At 32.2% G+C, this 17,916-nt stretch overlaps 2 protein-coding genes and 1 non-coding gene across 5 annotated transcripts; all 3 read left to right on the top strand.

Moving 5' to 3' along the window:
• The first annotated feature begins 2,323 nt into the window (after positions 1 to 2,323).
• LOC114374945 (beta-glucosidase 18-like) lies at positions 2,324 to 7,286 on the top strand. Of its 3 annotated transcripts, none has more exons than XM_028332676.1 (12): positions 2,324 to 2,570; positions 2,718 to 2,784; positions 2,903 to 2,961; positions 4,121 to 4,196; positions 4,279 to 4,353; positions 4,909 to 4,996; positions 5,178 to 5,430; positions 5,544 to 5,659; positions 5,822 to 6,074; positions 6,189 to 6,294; positions 6,686 to 6,794; positions 6,896 to 7,286. In XM_028332676.1, exons 1-12 carry the CDS (start codon positions 2,496 to 2,498, stop codon positions 7,140 to 7,142), a joined length of 1,524 nt encoding a protein of 507 aa, XP_028188477.1. In that variant the 5' UTR covers positions 2,324 to 2,495; the 3' UTR covers positions 7,143 to 7,286. The 3 variants fall into 3 exon arrangements, with proteins under 3 accessions (XP_028188477.1, XP_028188475.1, XP_028188476.1); XM_028332674.1 differs by having other exon boundaries at positions 2,324 to 2,587; XM_028332675.1 differs by having other exon boundaries at positions 2,326 to 2,587; positions 6,192 to 6,294.
• Positions 7,287 to 9,133: 1,847 nt separating this feature from the next.
• Positions 9,134 to 9,207, top strand: TRNAN-GUU. Its single transcript has one exon. It is a non-coding gene; the product is annotated as a tRNA-Asn (tRNA).
• A 922-nt stretch (positions 9,208 to 10,129) lies between these two features.
• LOC114376236 (nuclear/nucleolar GTPase 2-like) lies at positions 10,130 to 15,710 on the top strand. Its single transcript, XM_028334237.1, has 11 exons — positions 10,130 to 10,473; positions 10,601 to 10,734; positions 10,838 to 10,967; positions 11,659 to 11,819; positions 12,131 to 12,232; positions 12,342 to 12,446; positions 12,619 to 12,747; positions 12,938 to 13,078; positions 13,799 to 13,899; positions 14,353 to 14,410; positions 14,874 to 15,710. The coding sequence occupies exons 1-11, from the start codon at positions 10,242 to 10,244 to the stop codon at positions 15,228 to 15,230; spliced, it is 1,650 nt and encodes a 549-aa protein (XP_028190038.1). The 5' UTR covers positions 10,130 to 10,241; the 3' UTR covers positions 15,231 to 15,710.
• The last annotated feature ends 2,206 nt before the right edge of the window (positions 15,711 to 17,916 follow it).

The raw sequence follows: 17,916 nt of genomic DNA, 5'->3' as shown, positions 1-17,916 counted from the left end.
GATTCACCTAAGAGTAATTGCATGCATTGCCATGCTTAAGAAGCACGAGTTTCTCTAAAAAAAATAGCACACGAGCTTTGATAGGAATGATACTTTTAGTAATAAAATATTATTTAGAAAGTAAAAATAAGTAAAACTAAAATGTACTTATGAGATAAAATAAAACCTTAAATATATTTAAGGTTATGATAAATGATTAAATTTTATTTCGGATCAAAGGTTCAATATCAATATTTTAAATAATGAAAAAATTTATTAAGAACTTAAAATAAAATTTAAAATTAATTATGTGATACTTTAAATATATTTAAATTTAAAATAAATAAGTAATATGCAATGATGAGACCCATCTAAGATACTAAAGAGTTAAAAAAAAGTGCTAGATTGGAGAGATTGAATTGAAAAGAGTGAAAATGAGTGATGTGAAACTCATTTAAGCACTTAAAGAGAGTTGTTGGATTGTGAATGCTTTAGGCTCCATCTGATTCACTCTGTGGCATAGGATAAGAAGAACTAGATAAGATATTTTTTTTTGTTTGATGAAGCATGTACAACATAAATATAATAATATTATATTTTTAAAAAAATATCCTTTTAAATATATCATAATTTGTTAATAATTTGTAACATTGTGCTCGTGTGTCATGTCACTTGCTTTCTTTCCTTCAAAGAAGAGAAATGTTAAAACGTGCGAATTCTGTAGGCTGAACAATTTTACTAATCCACTTAAAAAAAGACATCTGACAATTACTTAATTTTAAAATATTAAATAACATCTGACAACTATTTAGTAATTACCTTCCCTCATGCTCAGAGTTCCTTACCATGCATCATGGCAACCACATATTTCATCCTATAATTTATTGATATCTTCTACCCAAATAATGCTACTGATTGGCAAATTTCTCCATCTGGGGTAGTTTTAGAAACTATTTCCACAGATGGGATTGTTTTTAAATTATTTTCAAGAGGGGGTAGTTTTTTACGTGAAAAACATGCATGCAGAACCCAAATCGCCAGAACCAGTGGCGAGTTTGGTGTCCTTGAACAAATCGCCAACGTTAATGGCGATATCAGTGACCAAATCGCCACTTGAAATGACGACATGCGCAGCTTTTGGGAACCGCCAGTCACACTGGCGAGTTCCATGAATATGAATTGGAACCTGATATAGGCTACGAGAGTGGAATATTCAATGATATGTGTCAGGTTGTGAAGCAGTAAAAAAGAGTATATTGAAATGCATGAATAGTTGCAGAGGAAAGAATATTAAAAGTGTCTAATTGATAGAATGAGAAGAATGAAAACATTACTCTCCAAGTGGTATAATCGAATTTATAATATAGGAATTGGTTTTCAATTACATCTAAATTAATCTTAATTCTTTTAACATTTGTTGTTAATTAAATATTTTAATTTCCAAAATTAAGTTAATTTGATTCATCCTACTAAAAAAAAGTTAATTTGATTCTTTTGTCAATTTTTCATATTTTATCATTTTATCTAAATATTCTGGAGAGTTATGAAGATATAAAATAATTTTAAAAGCTTATAAATATTAAATATAAAATGTACCAACATGATGATATTTAAAATATTTTACAACAAATTATTTGAGGATAGGAAATTTTAATCTTTATTATTTTGAGTGAAATTTATTTTTTAGTTAGTAAATTCGAAACAAAAATAAATAAAAATTTATTTGTTCAATTTTTGTAAAGTTTGTAGGTAGAAAATGAAAATAACGTTTAGATCAAATTTCTTTTATTTTAAAATAAAAACTAATTAATTTAAAGTAGAAAACAACTAAAAAAATTAAAATACGATTAAGTTTTATTTATTTTTTTCTAAAAGATATTGCCGTGTCCGCCGCATGGAATTATGAATTATTTGTGCTACCTAATTTTGCCCACTCTCGTAGCCTATATAGCAAGGTCAGGTTCCAATTCATGCTTCATCCTTCAGCAAAAGAAAACAAAACCAAAGCGGTGCCAAAAAGCTTACTCCATGGAACTCGCCAATCAAACTGCCGGTTCCCAAAAGCTATGCATGTCTCATTGGTATCGCCATTGACACTGGCGATTTGCTCAAGGACACCAAACTCGCCACCGATTCTGGCGGTTTGGGTCCTGCATGCATGCTTTTCACGTATAAAAACTGTCCCCTCTTGGAAATAATTTAAAAACAACCCCATCTGGGAAAATAGTTTCTAAAACTACCCCAGATGGGGAAATTTGCCGCTACTTATTTTTTTCTTAATTATTAAATCTTTCACTTTTCCAGACAAATAGACAGCAACGTTGCAGAATTTACAACCAATTAACCTAAAATCTAGCACTCATGACATGAGACAGGTCTCATGTTGATAAGCTTTGAAACGTACGTTTTTGTTGCATAATGAGTGTCATCACTAATCCATAATCATACCAACAAAATGAAAATGCTGCTGAGGCAGCCAAGTGTTGTGATGGCACTGCTTTGTTGTGTTCATTTTCATGTCCAATGTTGTGATGAAGTTGAAGAAGGAATCATCAGATCTCACTTCCCTCAAGGATTCCTCTTCGGAACGAGTACTTCCTCTTACCAAGTACTTGTTTACTTTTCCCTTCTCTGCTTTCAAATACGTTCAAGTAATTTTATTTTCTCCCTAAAATACTTAAAAAAATGTTGTTTGACTTGTTTCTGTTAATGGGAATTTTCTGAAACAACAAAAACAGATTGAAGGAGCACCATTTGAAGATGGTAGCGGTACAAGCAACTGGGATGTTTTTAGTCATACACCAGGTAAATGGTCACTAGTCATCTCATTTCACTCTATCTTGAAAATTTCTTATGGTGTTTACAGTTATAGAATTATCATAATGAACATGAATAATCTCTATGAAATTTGATCAATTTACAGGAAAGATAAACAATGATGAGAATGGTGACATTGCAGATGATCATTATCATCGCTATTTGGTAAATACTGGCTTTATACTTTATCTTTGTCCTTTATTATATACTCTCACTTTGGCTGGGTTTGGATTAAAGTTTAGAAAATACTTTCGGGAATTCCAATGCACAATACCAAATTCCAATGAAAATTTTCTCACAAACATACAACAAATATATAATATATACATAAACATTATTATTAATAGAAATATACGTGTTCACGTCAAATTTACACGGTAATTTTTTCAAAAAAATTTCAAAACCAAGTTACTAATTCGGGACTCCCCACAGCCCAAATTCTGATTTTTTTTTTGTTTCTTTTAATAAGAAAAAAACATAATTTTTAAAAGATAATAAAATAATATAAATAAAGGAAATTAATTCAAAATAATAAAATTAGAAAATTTAAATAAGGAAAAATTAATTCTAAGCTAGTAGGTTAACTAAAACGCTCAACCTGCATGTTGATAGACCATTCAAAAGATAGTTGTCTTTACTGTCTTGAAAGTTTTAGTCAAACAATTTAATTTTTTTATTTATTATTTATGTTATTAATGTATTTAATTTCATTGCAAAGTTATATACTTTAATTAAATAAATCACTATATATATATATGTGTATATATATATATATATATATAAATTAAAAAAAATCATCTCACACTAGAGGATTTTTAGAAAGAATTCTTCAACAAAGTGTTTTTAGCTATTTTTTCTTTAACTAGAGTGCTTTTATGTTTAAATACATATATTAAAATACTACTTAAAACTAATTTATTCTTATTTATATTCTCTAATTTTATTATTTTAAATTAATTCCCTATATTTATATTATTTTATTGTCTTTTAAAAAAAACACAAAAAAATAGTTAAGAATTGTAGTTGGTGGATTGAATTCTTAACTTGGTTTTGAAAATTTTAAAAAAATCACAATGTAAATTTGGATTCCCTAACCCCAATTTACACCAGCAACAATAAACATATATGCTTCTGTTAATAATAAATGCACATGTATATTTTTGTATATATTATATATTTGTTGTATGTTGGTGTGGAAATTTCAATTCCAATGCATAAAACGAAGAAAGGAAAATTTGTTGCTTTATTAAGAGAAAAAATAGTTTTGAACTCTTTCAACTGAAATTCAAAGATGCACTTAACCACTATCCTTGACATTCGACAGGAAGACATTGAGTTGATGTCGTCTCTTGGGGTAAATGTATATCGGTTCTCTATCTCATGGACGAGGATTCTACCAAGTATTTAAAGTTTACATATTAGTTTCCCATAATCTTATCTTTCAAAATTTCTGCTTAATTTGATCTTCATGAGCTGTAACAGGAGGGATATACGGGAACATCAATCCAAGTGGGATAATGTTCTACAACAAGATTATAGACAATCTGCTGCTTAGAGGTAAAGTAGCAATGTCAATGATCACTTGGGTCATTATATTACATAGTGCTACTTTGTTTGACTTCTTTCATGGCTAAAGACATGAAATAACTTAAGAAGTAATAACTAAAGCTGTTAAGTGAAATCTCATAAATGGTTTAACATTATATGAAGAGTCTCACCAATATTTTCTTTAATATTCTCTTCGAAACTAAAAATTATTTAGTGGTCCTAGATCATTATAGTCTCCGTAAATATTCACAGGACACATAATCAAATGTTTTATTTCTTTTTTTGTATATTGTAAAATTTAAATGTTATGTAAACATAGGTGTGGATCATTGACAAGTGATGGTCCAAAGTCACCTAATAATTTTTCATTCTCAACATACTTTTTACTATTGGTTACATTTATGTGGTCGTACTAATTTCTGAATGAAACCCACATATAGTCTCACTCTCACATGTATTTCACCTAACAGAAGAGAGTGTGTCGTTAACATTTGTCATCTTATATTTAAACAGCTTGACATTGTCCTAAGATGTACCTAAATCTTAACAGTGTACTTAATCCAGGGATTGAGCCATTTGTGACAATTCATCATCATGACATGCCACAAGAACTAGAAGAAATATATGGTGGTTGGATTAGTCCCCTAATACAGTAAATCTTCTGCTCAAATTTTTGTTTCCTCAAAGTATATGAAGCTAAAAAATTTGGAAATTTATCAATTCTTCAATGAATTGTCCTGTAAACTGATAAATTCTCCTGCATAGTCATAGTCCAAAAGTTTAAGCCAAGATAACAGTGAAACTTTAATAACAATACACGTTCTTTGTTGTAGGAGAGATTTTGTTCATTTTGCTGAAATTTGTTTTAAGAGCTTCGGAGACAGGGTTAAGTATTGGACTACCATCAATGAGCCAAACCAATTTTCAGACTTTGCTTATATGAGAGGAATATATCCCCCTGGTCGCTGTTCCCCACCTTTTGGAAATTGTAAAACTGGTAACTCTGATGTTGAGCCTCTCATTGCCTTGCACAATATGTTACTGTCACATGCCAAGGCTGTTGACTTATACCGCAAGCACTTTCAGGTAACAATAAAATGTCCTAAACTAGCATTTGTTGTCACATTTTCTAGGTTAGGGGAAACAGGACTAAAGGCCAATATTGGAGTTTAAATAGTAAACCATTCATGCTAATCCAGGCAAAGCAAGGTGGAACCATTGGCATTGTTGCAGACTCCCTCATGTTTGAACCACTTAGAGATGAAGAATGTGATAGACAAGCTGCGAGTAGGGCCTTGACTTTTGAGCTAGCCCGGTAAGTTGATACAAAATCAATGGAAAAATGTCAAGTTTTGCACATGACAATCATATCTATACAAACTATTATAAACATTATTATTATTGAAGAGAATTAGCACACATGATCCTTTGTTTTTATTTCTTAAAAAACTTTTACTTCTCTGTTGGTGACAAAAAGGGTCTTAGATCCCCTGGTTTTCGGTGAGTACCCAGCTGAAATGCGCTCAATCCTTGGTAGTAAGTTGCCAGTGTTCTCTCCTAAGGAGAAGAGTCTCATAAAAGGCAGCCTAGACTTCATTGGCATCAATCACTATGGAACTCTCTATGCCAAAGACTGCACCCTCTCTACTTGTTCTCTTGGAGCAGATCATCCAATAAGAGGTTTTGTAGAAACAACTGCAACAAGAAATGGTGTTCCAATTGGTGAACCGGTACCTTTATGTCCTCCCGCTTCTGTTTTCATTATGTTATGTTGTTTACTCAAATATTTGATAAAGAAATTGGTATTCAACAAAATCTGTGATATAATTTCTTTTTGTTTTAAGCAGACAGGAATAGCACAGTTTTTTGTTGTTCCAAGGGGCGTGGAGAAGCTTGCAGACTACATTAAAATGAGATACCATAATATACCCATGTATATTACAGAAAATGGTGTGTAAATATTGATTAGACGAGGACAAACATTTTTTTTATTCATCTCTAATACTCACAAATAATTATTTAAACATCGTTTTATTTTTACCTTATTTCTCATTTTCAAATACTTGTATAGGATTGAAAACAACTTTCAGAATAGAAACAAAGAAAGGGGAGTAGTATTTTTTATGAAATGAAAACAAGAAAGGCATTTCCAAAATCTCACTTTTTTTCCCATTTGTTTTAACTTGGTGTTGTTTCTTGATCACTTAATATTGACCATTGTATTTTGAACTAGGAGACCAATAACAGTGACCATGGAAGGTCACTTTTTGTTATGTATATTTGGGTTTTGAGGATTGAGTTAATTAACAAATTTTGGATTACTACATAAAATTTGTTTCAGGATACTCTCCACCGCCGAAGCCGGATGTGACAATACATGATTCACTACAGGATTTCAAACGAATAGATTATCATAAAGCCTACCTTGCAGCTTTGCTTAGATCCATAAGGTGAGTGATGAATGATGATGAGGACTAATATATGAGTAGCATTATGTTTATGGAGTATTTTCAGTTACTTTATTGACAAGGGGTGTTTTTATTATGTGCAGAAAAGGTGCTGATGTAAGGGGATATATGATATGGTCATTGATGGATAACTTTGAATGGGCAAGTGGCTATGACATAAGATTTGGGCTTTATTATGTGGATAGACAGACTCTTGAACGGATTCCCAAACTTTCTGTTCAATGGTTTTCTAGTTTCCTCAACAACACTAGCCACACCAACAAACAAGACCTGAGTGAGCAATATGTTAGAAGCAAAGATGTGATGACTGCTGGTTTCGAAGTTATTTGAACAACCTGAAATGCATGGATACTAGTGTATGTGTGTTTGTTCCACTTCTAAACTAAGATTTTTTGTTTGAAAAATATTGGAAACATACTCGCTAAATATGCAATTATTTGTTATAATTTATTGAAATTTACAAAATTCTGTAGACCTTGCTTATTATTTAATAAGTCCCAATCATGATTTTATAATTTTCAATAAGTTTTAATCAATAATAGAAAGTATGTTAGAAGATCGTGTATTGCTAGCACTGAGCTTTTGTTTAGAGTATGTTTTGTTAAAAAACAGTAAGCAAAAAGGCTTCTTGTGAACCACCATATTGTAAATGTTTGAATTCAAAGTTAGGGAGGCTTCTTCTAACATCATCCTTGAACTTCATCATGATCCAAATGAATGCATTGGTCTTATACCAGCCCCCAGGACTTGTGTGACATTTCCTCAAATTTCAAACCTTATGAACAATATTGGTATTATATTTATTCTTCTATTCCCTATCTGAAGTGCAAATTAGTGAGTAAATTGAATTATATACCTTCCTTCTTTTAGAGGTCTACTTTAATTTCAAATGGTTGAATTGTTTCCTTTGACATGGCATACTTAGACCTCCAAACTATAGTGTCTTGAGTCTAAGTAGGATAGAATCCTCTATGGAGAAAAGAACCTAATTAATAGAGTTGTGAGGGTGAGTAAAAAGACCTGACATTTTCACTCAGGACTCGGTTAAAAACCCTTTCTCCCAGCATTAAACTTCCTTTGCATCTTTGCCCAATCCACTTTTTCTTGGCCCTTCTTGAGTGATAAAATCTTCCAAGGCTACCCCTTAAGGAATGGCAACGTTCAAGATAAATCCTCCAAGTTCAATATGTCATAGTTATTATAATAATACTAAGCAACGATTCAGCAATCCAGCATTCAGACATAAGATCCCTATGTGATGGCAAATTTGTTGTTTCTATAATGGGCTTTTTTTTTTTTTTGCTCAAAATAAAGATTGAGGGAGCACCTCTTGAAGATGGCAAATTTTAAGCAACTGGGATGGTTTTAGTCATATACCATGTAAATGGACACTGTTGATATCATTTCCATCTTGGTTCCTTGTTGTCCATGCATGTATAAAGTTATCATAGAATTATAATGATGGACATGAATGAACACTATGCAATTTGATAAATTTTCATGAAATATAAACAATGATGAGAATGTTGACATTGCAGATGATCACTATCATCGCTATTTGGTAAATATCAGCTTCGTATTTTACCTGCCTTTGTTATAATCTGACTAGTATTGTTGACTTTCTTAAACATTGTCCTTCGTACTTGACAGCAAGACATTGAGTTGATGTCCTCTCTTGGGATAAATGTGTATCGATTTTCTATTTCATGGACAAGGATTTAACCTAGTAAGTAATTAAAAATACAAATAAATAGTTGCCATATATAATTTATCTTTCAAATTTTTGATGAAGGATCATTGCTGCAATCTGTAATTAGATTGCAGATTAGAGGATAATAGGAGGATGAGGGAGTTAGTAGCAATGGCAGTAAATAGTTAATTCTGTTAGGATTTCTAAGTGAGAAGTTCGTTAAGAGGTAGTTAGTAACAACTTACTATATATAGCAAGCTGTTGTGTATGTTCATTTAGTTGAAAAATTTTATTATTCTTGTAATCTTCTGCATTCATCATTCTATATCAATAATATCAGAATCTCTTCTACATTTTTGGTCTTCATAAGCTGTAACAGGAGGGATATATGGGGACATATATCCAAGCGGGGTTATGTTCTACAACAAGATCATAGACAATCTGCTTCTTAGATCATAAGTGAAGGTGCCATTAACTTTAAGCACTTTTTGGGGACACGTGTTAAAGCATGAATCCTTTCCAAATTCCAATAGAGATAATGTACAGTCAAGCTCTCCAAGAATTAAAATATTATCGAAGATTACATAATTTATAAGATATTTTATAAACAAAATAGCAAGTAATTACAAAAGCTGGAATAGCTCAGTTGGTTAGAGCGTGTGGCTGTTAACCACAAGGTCGGAGGTTCAAGCCCTCCTTCTAGCGGTTTTCTTCATTTATTTTAATAATTGAGCCCATTAAGTATCCAATCCCACTTTTGTCTATAAGGACTAAGGAGTTTAATTTTTTCAAAATTTAGACACACTTTTATTTCAATTTCAAAATTTATACACTATTTTCTTTGCTAAATTTCAGTACACATTTACTCTCTTTTTTATACTAAAAAATATAATAATTAAGAAAACGTAGGTAAAAGTCTTTTCCCTTTAATGTAGGATAAAACTCTTTTGGTAAATGATTTTTTTTTAAAAAATAATTTAAATGTACTAATATCACAAAAAATTTATATTGTTATATAATAATCTATTATTGATTATTATATACGATAAATTTATTACTTTAAAATAACAACCTTAAGACTGATTTTTATCGGACATTACAAATAAATCCGAATCTAAACAAAATCATCGCTCATCAATATCTATTAGCTTAGATTTTAAATATTTTATTCCCATCTCTATTACATCAAATTTTGACGATCCTATCTTTTTGAGAGAACAGGCAAGAAATAGCTAAATTTATCTTAAACTATTATGCCTTCATTGTCATTCTTATCATTTTAGTTTTTATTTGTTGAGGGTAAAAAAAAAAGATAAATTCATCTTAATAAAACATTTAGATGATACTTTAAATTATATATGTTAAATCTAGATTAGATCAAATAAAAAAATAAAACATATGCAAATTTAAAAATTGTGAATTTTCTAAAAGGTAAAAACTACTAAATTATTTTTAAAAAAAATAAGAGATCAAAATTCCAAATCAATAATAAAACTGCAATTCGGCTTATCTTAAATCTTTGTATTTTCCTTAATTGGGTTTTCACCTCTCAGGCCCATTAACTAACTTAACATTGGGCCTGCCTATGCTTCAACCGTTGTAAAAAAAATGAATAACAAAAAACACGTTCCCACCGCTTCTCAGCGGAACAAAAACCCTAATCCAAACTGTGCTTCCCGGTTTCGCTCTTTTCAGCTGTAACAAACCAGCTCGAACCTCTCACTCTCTCTGTTTCTGCAATGGCGAAGAAGAAGGAGAAGAAGGTGAACGTCTCCGGAAAACCTAAGCACTCTCTCGACGTAAACCGCAGCAATGACGCGAAGAAGGAGTCGCGCTCCGCTGCCACTGTGCGCCGCCTCAAGATGTATAACACCAGACCCGTCCGCGATCGCAAGGGAAAAGTCTTATCCCACGAGCTTCAGTCCAAGGAGCTTCCCAGCACAAGAATCCAACCCGACCGTCGATGGTTCGGTAAGTCCAATTCACAAAAAACATTTTTTTAGTTCTTATTAATCACTTAATTACTTAATTGAACACATAATTAAATAATATCAATCGTGTTTCTTCCACTTGAACTTACAAATTTTATGATTCGCAGGGAACACGCGTGTTGTGAATCAGAAGGAGCTTGAGTTTTTCCGAGAAGAGTTGCAGAGCCGCATGTCGAGTAATTACAATGTGATTCTGAAGGAGAAGAAACTGCCGCTGTCGCTGCTCAACGATCACCAGAAGGTTTGTTTGCTTGTTAAGATGCGTAATTGGTGAATGAGTTGTGTGTTTTTTATAATAAAAATGAAAGTGAATTTGATAATGGTTTGTGGATTTTTTAATTTAGCAAGCTAGGGTTCACCTGCTTGATAGAGAGCCTTTTCAAGATGCGTTTGGACCGAAGACTAAGAGGAAGCGCCCCAGCCTCATGGCGGCTGACTATGAGTCCTTGCTGAAGAAAGCTGATGGTTCTCAAGGTAAAAAGGATTTTTTCTCTGTAAATTCGTAGGTTGGATATGCGTTGATGGGGTTTTGTTGTTATCCTTAAGAGCTCAGGGCCTATTTGCATGGTGTGTTTTTGTTTTAAGAAAGGTTTTATTTCTTATTTGGTTACTGTAGTTACAAAAACTTATCTTGTTTTAAGTCTTTGTACTTAAAAACAGTTTTCTATTTTCTAAAAATGGTTTTTTCCTTGAGCACATATGAAACTTTGTCCCCTGTACACATCTCTATTTGGTTACTGTAGTTACAAAAACTTATCCTGTTTTAAGTCTTTGTACTTAAAAACAGTTTTCTATTTTCTAAAAATGGTTTTTTCCTTGAGCACATATGAAACTTTGTCCCCTGTGCACATTTCTATTTTCAAAAGTTTGTCCCCTGATCAGTTGAAGAAAACAGAAAGAGATGAGAAATGTTTTTTTCCTTCTAAAAGTTAGAAATAACAGCTTGAAAAGTTATATTACAAAATTGATTTTGTGTTTCTTATCTAAAGGCACCCCTTAGTTTGTTACTTGTTTTTCGTCAGTGTACTATTTAATTGAAACTGACTGGTAATTTTTTGTTTCTTTTCTGGGAGTGCTTGTTTTGTGTGATTTGTCGTTTCTCTCTTCAACCTGATAATGTTTTACTTAATCTGATTACTGTAATTACTTGTTTCCTACATTGCAGATGCTTTTGAACAGAAGTATGGTTCCAGTGTATCTGCAGAAGCTAATGATGAAGATGGATTTAGAGATTTAGTGCGACATACCATGTTTGAAAAGGGTCAGAGTAAACGCATATGGGGTGAGCTTTACAAAGTGATAGATTCTTCAGACGTGGTTGTTCAGGTAGTGTCTCCTTTTATTTTCCTGGGATTTTTCACATGTGTATGTTTTTGAAGTAGTATGCATGTGTGTGTTTCTATAGATATGATTTTGTGCAAGAAATTGAAAAAAAAAAGAGCATTATGATGGGCATTTCTGCTGCTATGTTGCTCTGTTTTGAATTTTAGAAGAAATTTGTCTTGGTTAATGTGTTCCTCCTTTTAAGCAATTTTGTTTTTATGGTAGGTCAGATTTATTTTGACACGACTCCTTGGAGTTTTCACTAAGATCCTTCTCTTCCTCAAAGTTTGAATACTTTATGTATCCTAATGCAGGTTTTAGATGCAAGGGATCCACAAGGTACAAGATGTTATCATTTAGAGAAGCATTTGAAGGAAAATTGTAAGCACAAACACATGGTGCTTTTATTGAACAAGGTTAGTAACATCATTATTTGTTCTTGCCATTGCTCTAAAATGTTGCTAAATGCCCTAAATTGCTATTATGTGAGACAAAACAATCTTAATTTTATTTTTCTCCTTTCAGTGTGATCTAGTTCCTGCTTGGGCAACAAAAGGATGGCTCAGAGTTTTGTCAAAAGAATTTCCAACTCTAGCATTCCATGCTAACATTAACAAGTCTTTCGGAAAAGTATTTCTGATACATTTCATCTTTATGCATTTTGTTTACTTTATCTGCCAATTTTGTTACATTATGAAATAATTTAACTGAAATTTTAGATAACACATCTTTCTTTCCTCTCCTTAACTATTCTGCATTAGCTGCTATTTGCTATTCTCTTATTGGTCATTATTGTGTTTAGGGTTCACTTCTATCAGTTCTAAGACAATTTGCTCGATTGAAACGTGATAAGCAAGCAATATCTGTTGGATTTGTTGGATACCCAAATGTTGGGAAGTCATCAGTAATCAACACATTGCGTACTAAGAATGTAATAGTTCTTTCCCTTTACTACTTCTGAATTTTTGCTTAATCTGTTGTTTGAGTTTGTGAGGACATTAATGCAAGCATAAAAGCACAAGTCTTTTCCCAAATCCTCTATGGCATCAACATTTTAAATTGTTGTTGTGGAAGAATCATTTTAGCATACTGATTGACATGTGTCTAATTATATGTCAAAGGTCTGCAAGGTTGCTCCAATTCCAGGGGAAACGAAAGTCTGGCAGTATATAACCCTAACAAAGAGGATCTTTCTGATTGATTGTCCAGGTGTTGTCTACCACAACAATGATACTGAAACAGATGTTGTGTTGAAGGGTGTGGTAGGTTACCTCCTGTTTTCTCTGATTTTGTTTGTCATGTGTTTTCATAAAGAATGCTTTGTTCAGACTTTTTTCAATTTAATGACACAGTGGCATCATTTAATCCGTGCAAGCAACTTCACCTAGTGGGGAAAGGATTTCATTGTTGTAATTTGCTAGTAGTGTTTTGTTTGTGCTCTGCAAAGTAAAAAGAATAATCACCTACTTAGGGATATGGTGTAATCCAATCCACCTACTTACATATCTATTTTGTTTTGTTCTATATTATTCATTGTAATTTGTTTGACTCATGTCCAAAAAGAACTATTCTTATATTTTATGAAAGGCTGAATGACTATACCTATTTGGGTATTATATCCAGGTATAGACACACAAGTGATACTAGTCATAGCTATCATGCCATCAAAATATGATTGTGATCAATGTTGCTTCCTCCTTGTGCTGTTTTATAAAATGGTGACTATCTATTATTGATGTGATAGTTTGACTGACTGTTATAATTTTAGTATCAACCTGGCACTCCTGAACAATCATAGCTTTTATTTGGTTGTTACAATATATATTGTGATTGTCAGGAGTCATGCTTATTTTGCTTGCCCAATGGATAATTTATTCCTTGTTTGTGCTTATAGAAGTCCATGTGGAATTAATTTTGCATTTTAGTTGGTAATATATTTGTATTATTTCATACAGTCAGGCTAATACTTGTTTTACTTTCAGGTGCGTGTAACTAATTTGAAAGATGCTGCAGATCATATAGGTGAGGTTTTGAAACGTGTGAAGAAAGAGCATTTGGAGAGAGCGTATAAAATAAAAGAGTGGTATGGTTCTGTCTCCTGAACTTAATGGTGTAGATATGTGTTAACTGTAAAGTGTGTCCTCCTTTTGTATTCTTGTGTTTGCTGAAAACATAAGTTTGCCGATCAATCTTAATCTCTGATAAGATGCTGTTAGTTGATAAAGAACAACACTTCCGTGCCATGTTATACAATCAACCCACATGCAAGCTTTAGACTTCAGAAAATATAGACAAAGACTGGCACTAATATATATCAGGCAGCAACTTTTCTCCCAGTTGTCTTTCTGTGCAAACATTTTTTAAGATTTTTCCTATATTATCTTCTGGTGATAGATTGTACACACTAAGGCAGTGGTGATATGATCTGTGTGACCATTACATGCTGTTAATACCTATTCACCTTGATTTGCTTGTATGTGTTAGTATAGCTTATGTACAAAACATAGGTTTTCATCAATATTTTTCTTGTCACCAGGGATGACGAAAATGACTTCTTACTGCAGCTTTGCAAATCATCTGGCAAACTTCTGAAGGTATTCTTCTTGAGTTGCTCTGAATCCTTAGTTTTATATTTGGTAGTCATTTCACGATAGGTTCATTGTTGAGGCTGATGATCAGCTCCACTAATTTATTCTGGCTCTCCTCTATTCGGCCAAGACTTGATATGCTTCCTGTAAGCATATCTTCCATGTATGGGATGACTATCGGTAGTCAAAACCAATATTGAACTAAATCAACACCTGTGGGTGGACACTGGACCCAAACAAGATAGGTTGTACTTATAGCACCTATTGTAAAAAGCTGGTAGTATCTTGGCATTAGGTGGTCTGGGCATGTGGGGAAGACTTGTAGAAGTCCCATTAAGGAGAGCAAATCAGATGGAGGGTTGTTCAATAATTTTTGCTCTGGTATCACTTTTGTTGTTGTTGAAGCTTTTTGCTCTGGTAAGACAGGGTAGTGGACTTCTGTGTGACTTACTTATAATGGTTGTTTCAGGGTGGTGAGCCTGACCTGATGACTGCGGCAAAGATGATACTTCATGACTGGCAGAGGGGCCGAATTCCCTTTTTTGTTTCCCCTCCTAGGGTTGAGGACTTGTCCGAGGAACCTAATGTTAATGGTGTTGACTTAGATGATTCAGTTGATGGCAATGAGGCTTCTGCTGCTATGAAGGCTATCGCAGATGTTCTTTCATCACAGCAGCAAACAAGTGTACCTGTTCAAAATGATTTATATAGTGAGAATGAGTTGAAGGGGGAAGCTGCTGACCAATATCCAAACACTAATGCAAACGAAGATATTCTGGCCCCTGATAGTAACACATCTGAAGAGGATACAACCAACGTGTCATAACTTTTGGTTGCTGTTATCAGTCGGGAAATTGTATATTTCAAGTTGGTTTTGTTTCCATCCTCTAAAAAGCTTTGAAGAGAACAAGCTCATTTTCCCTCAACCCATTTATGCACGAGTTTCATGCTGGAATTTCATCTGTCTCAAAAATATGCTCTTCTCAAATGCATCATTTTTGCTCTTGGGAATGTTGTTTTTGGTCACCTAAATGAAGTTTCGGGGAAGGTCATAACTGTTCTTTGGATTCATGAGATGGGGGAAAGATACTGCTATGGAGATCATAAAAACATGCAGGAGCTTTTGGTTTGTTGAACATTAGGTTTTTTTTTTTTAATTTAAGTAAAGCATAAGTTTGAGCGATATAGCTTAATGTTGGAAATTTTGTTTTATTTGCCAATATACCATTCTATGATTCCTAGTTGTGAACGTTGATACCTGCGATATTTTCTTATTTAATGTCATTATTTTTATCGTTCATGTTAATGAGAGTTTGGAGAAGCCTGGATTGATTTTATTGTGTTAATGTATACGTGGGAAAAGAACAGAACGAAAACTAGTGATAGTATTGTCACCCCATCCACGTTGTTTTGCCATTGGCTTCGTGTATGGATCTATAGTCATGAAATTTGTTGTCTTTGTCCCAAATAAATACGTTGTCCCTGCATGCTAAATTATGCATCTAAAATTGCCCAAATCCCATGTTCTGTGCCCAAAAGTTGGCATGATGTTATACTTCGTTCAAAATTGGCGGTCTAATGACTTGACATCTGGTAGCAACCTTTTGATGTGATTTATGCATATATTTAGAAGCTAAAAAGCGTAGCTGCAGGTAAGATTCAACAGGGTTGCAATTATTTAGAAGGTAGGCCGAAGCTTTAAACAGCCTGGCCATGACCATAGTCATAGATGGATATTGTTAGATTCCAAGTTTGACATTTTTGGCAGTTTGGATTGATGTTGAAAAGGGAGAAAGATGTATGAACACTATGCTATTTGATACTTTGAGATAGAAATGTAACTTGAGGTGCACCAAAGTAAGTCGTGTTAAGTAATTCTGACCCATTTATTTTGTGGACAAGTCCAGTTTTGCCTGTTTATTTGTTGGTTTATGCAGATCGAATTAACTTGAATACTCAATTATAGATGTGTTAAGAAAAGAGATAATAATAATAATAATAATAATAATAATAATAATAATAATAATAATAATAATAATAAATGGGTTTTTTTCACATTAAAATGAGTGTTTATGGTATATGGGTCTGCACATATCATTATCATACCAAAATCGAAAGAAATTCTTAAAAGTACATATACTATGTTAGACCGAGTCTCTCTTAATAAGTAAATTTAGTACACTTTTATTATTTTGGGCCCCGACTTTCCAAGCGAAGCTTTTACTACCACACTTTAGAGGTAAGTATGTGAACTCACTCCATTTAATATTTTTTTGTATGAATGTTGATATTGATGTTAAATTAATAATTTTAATTCAGTAGAATAAGTTCATAAAATTTATGTAATTTAAAAATTAATTAATATTACATCATTTTAACGTCTAATAAATTTTTAAAATATAAAAAAGTCACTATCAAATGATATATTTGTGAATATTTAATTTATCTCAAAGGACAGAAGCAGAGTTAAACTAGGACAAAATTTTCCACTTCTTTTTTCTTTTTTGGGTTTGTCATCCCTTCTGCGCTTTTTAGCCTTTACTGTGGTCGGCGCTTTGTGATGAGTTTGAATTTTGATGCAAAAAGGTTTTTTGGGCTCCGGCACTTCACTTTTGCCTTTAACATTGAAGTCCAGAGTTGCAGTGATTATTTTCTTCACAATAGCAGCAATACTAATCACAAATGTTAACTTTAAGACTTTGATATAGTTGATTTAGGTGGGTAGTTGAGATAAGAGGATGGAAACAGAAGATATATATATATATATATATATATATATATATATATTCGAAATTGATGTTGTTTGATTGAGATATATATGTGAGGAGAGAAAATAAAAGTAGGTAGGTTTTACATGAAAATATTTTTCTAGTTTAGTGAAATAGTGTGTAGATGAGTATCAACAGTGATTTTGTGTGTAAAAATTAGTCATTGATTCAATAATTTGGAGAAACATGCTTGACAGGAACGAATGTAGGTTAGAGACTATAAGAGTAATTGTCCCATCAAGATATATTTTTTTCTTCTATGTATTTGATAAACAAAATAGAGATTTTTTTCCTATAAGAAAATAGGTGTTGCCTCCATAGATAATCTTTGTTTTAGATAAATGTAAAAATTTATAATTAAGAGATAAAAATAAATTGATACTAATTTTATTGTTTTATCTTTCTAATTTTTATTATTTTATTCTTATAATACTAAACACATCGCATAAAATTGGTGAGACTTATACACTGGATAGTAATTTGTAAAAACTTATAAGTAATTTGAATTTTTATCATAAAATTATATATTTCATAAATATATAATATTTTCTTCTTCTAAAGATTATATATATATATATATATATATATATATATATATATATATATATATATATATATATATGTGTGTGTGTGTGTGTGTGTTGGGGGGGTGGGGGTTATCTAGTGCGTTGTGTGATTTTCTCTTTCACTATGTTTGATAATTGATTTTGTAAAAAAAAGGTTTGATAATTGATTATGAAATGT

The sequence above is a fragment of the Glycine soja genome, chromosome 11 (genome assembly GCF_004193775.1).
Source record: "Glycine soja cultivar W05 chromosome 11, ASM419377v2, whole genome shotgun sequence".
NCBI lineage: Eukaryota > Viridiplantae > Streptophyta > Magnoliopsida > Fabales > Fabaceae > Glycine > Glycine soja.
Note: the sequence above shows the minus strand (reverse complement) of the source record. Positions and strands in the feature narration are given on the sequence as shown.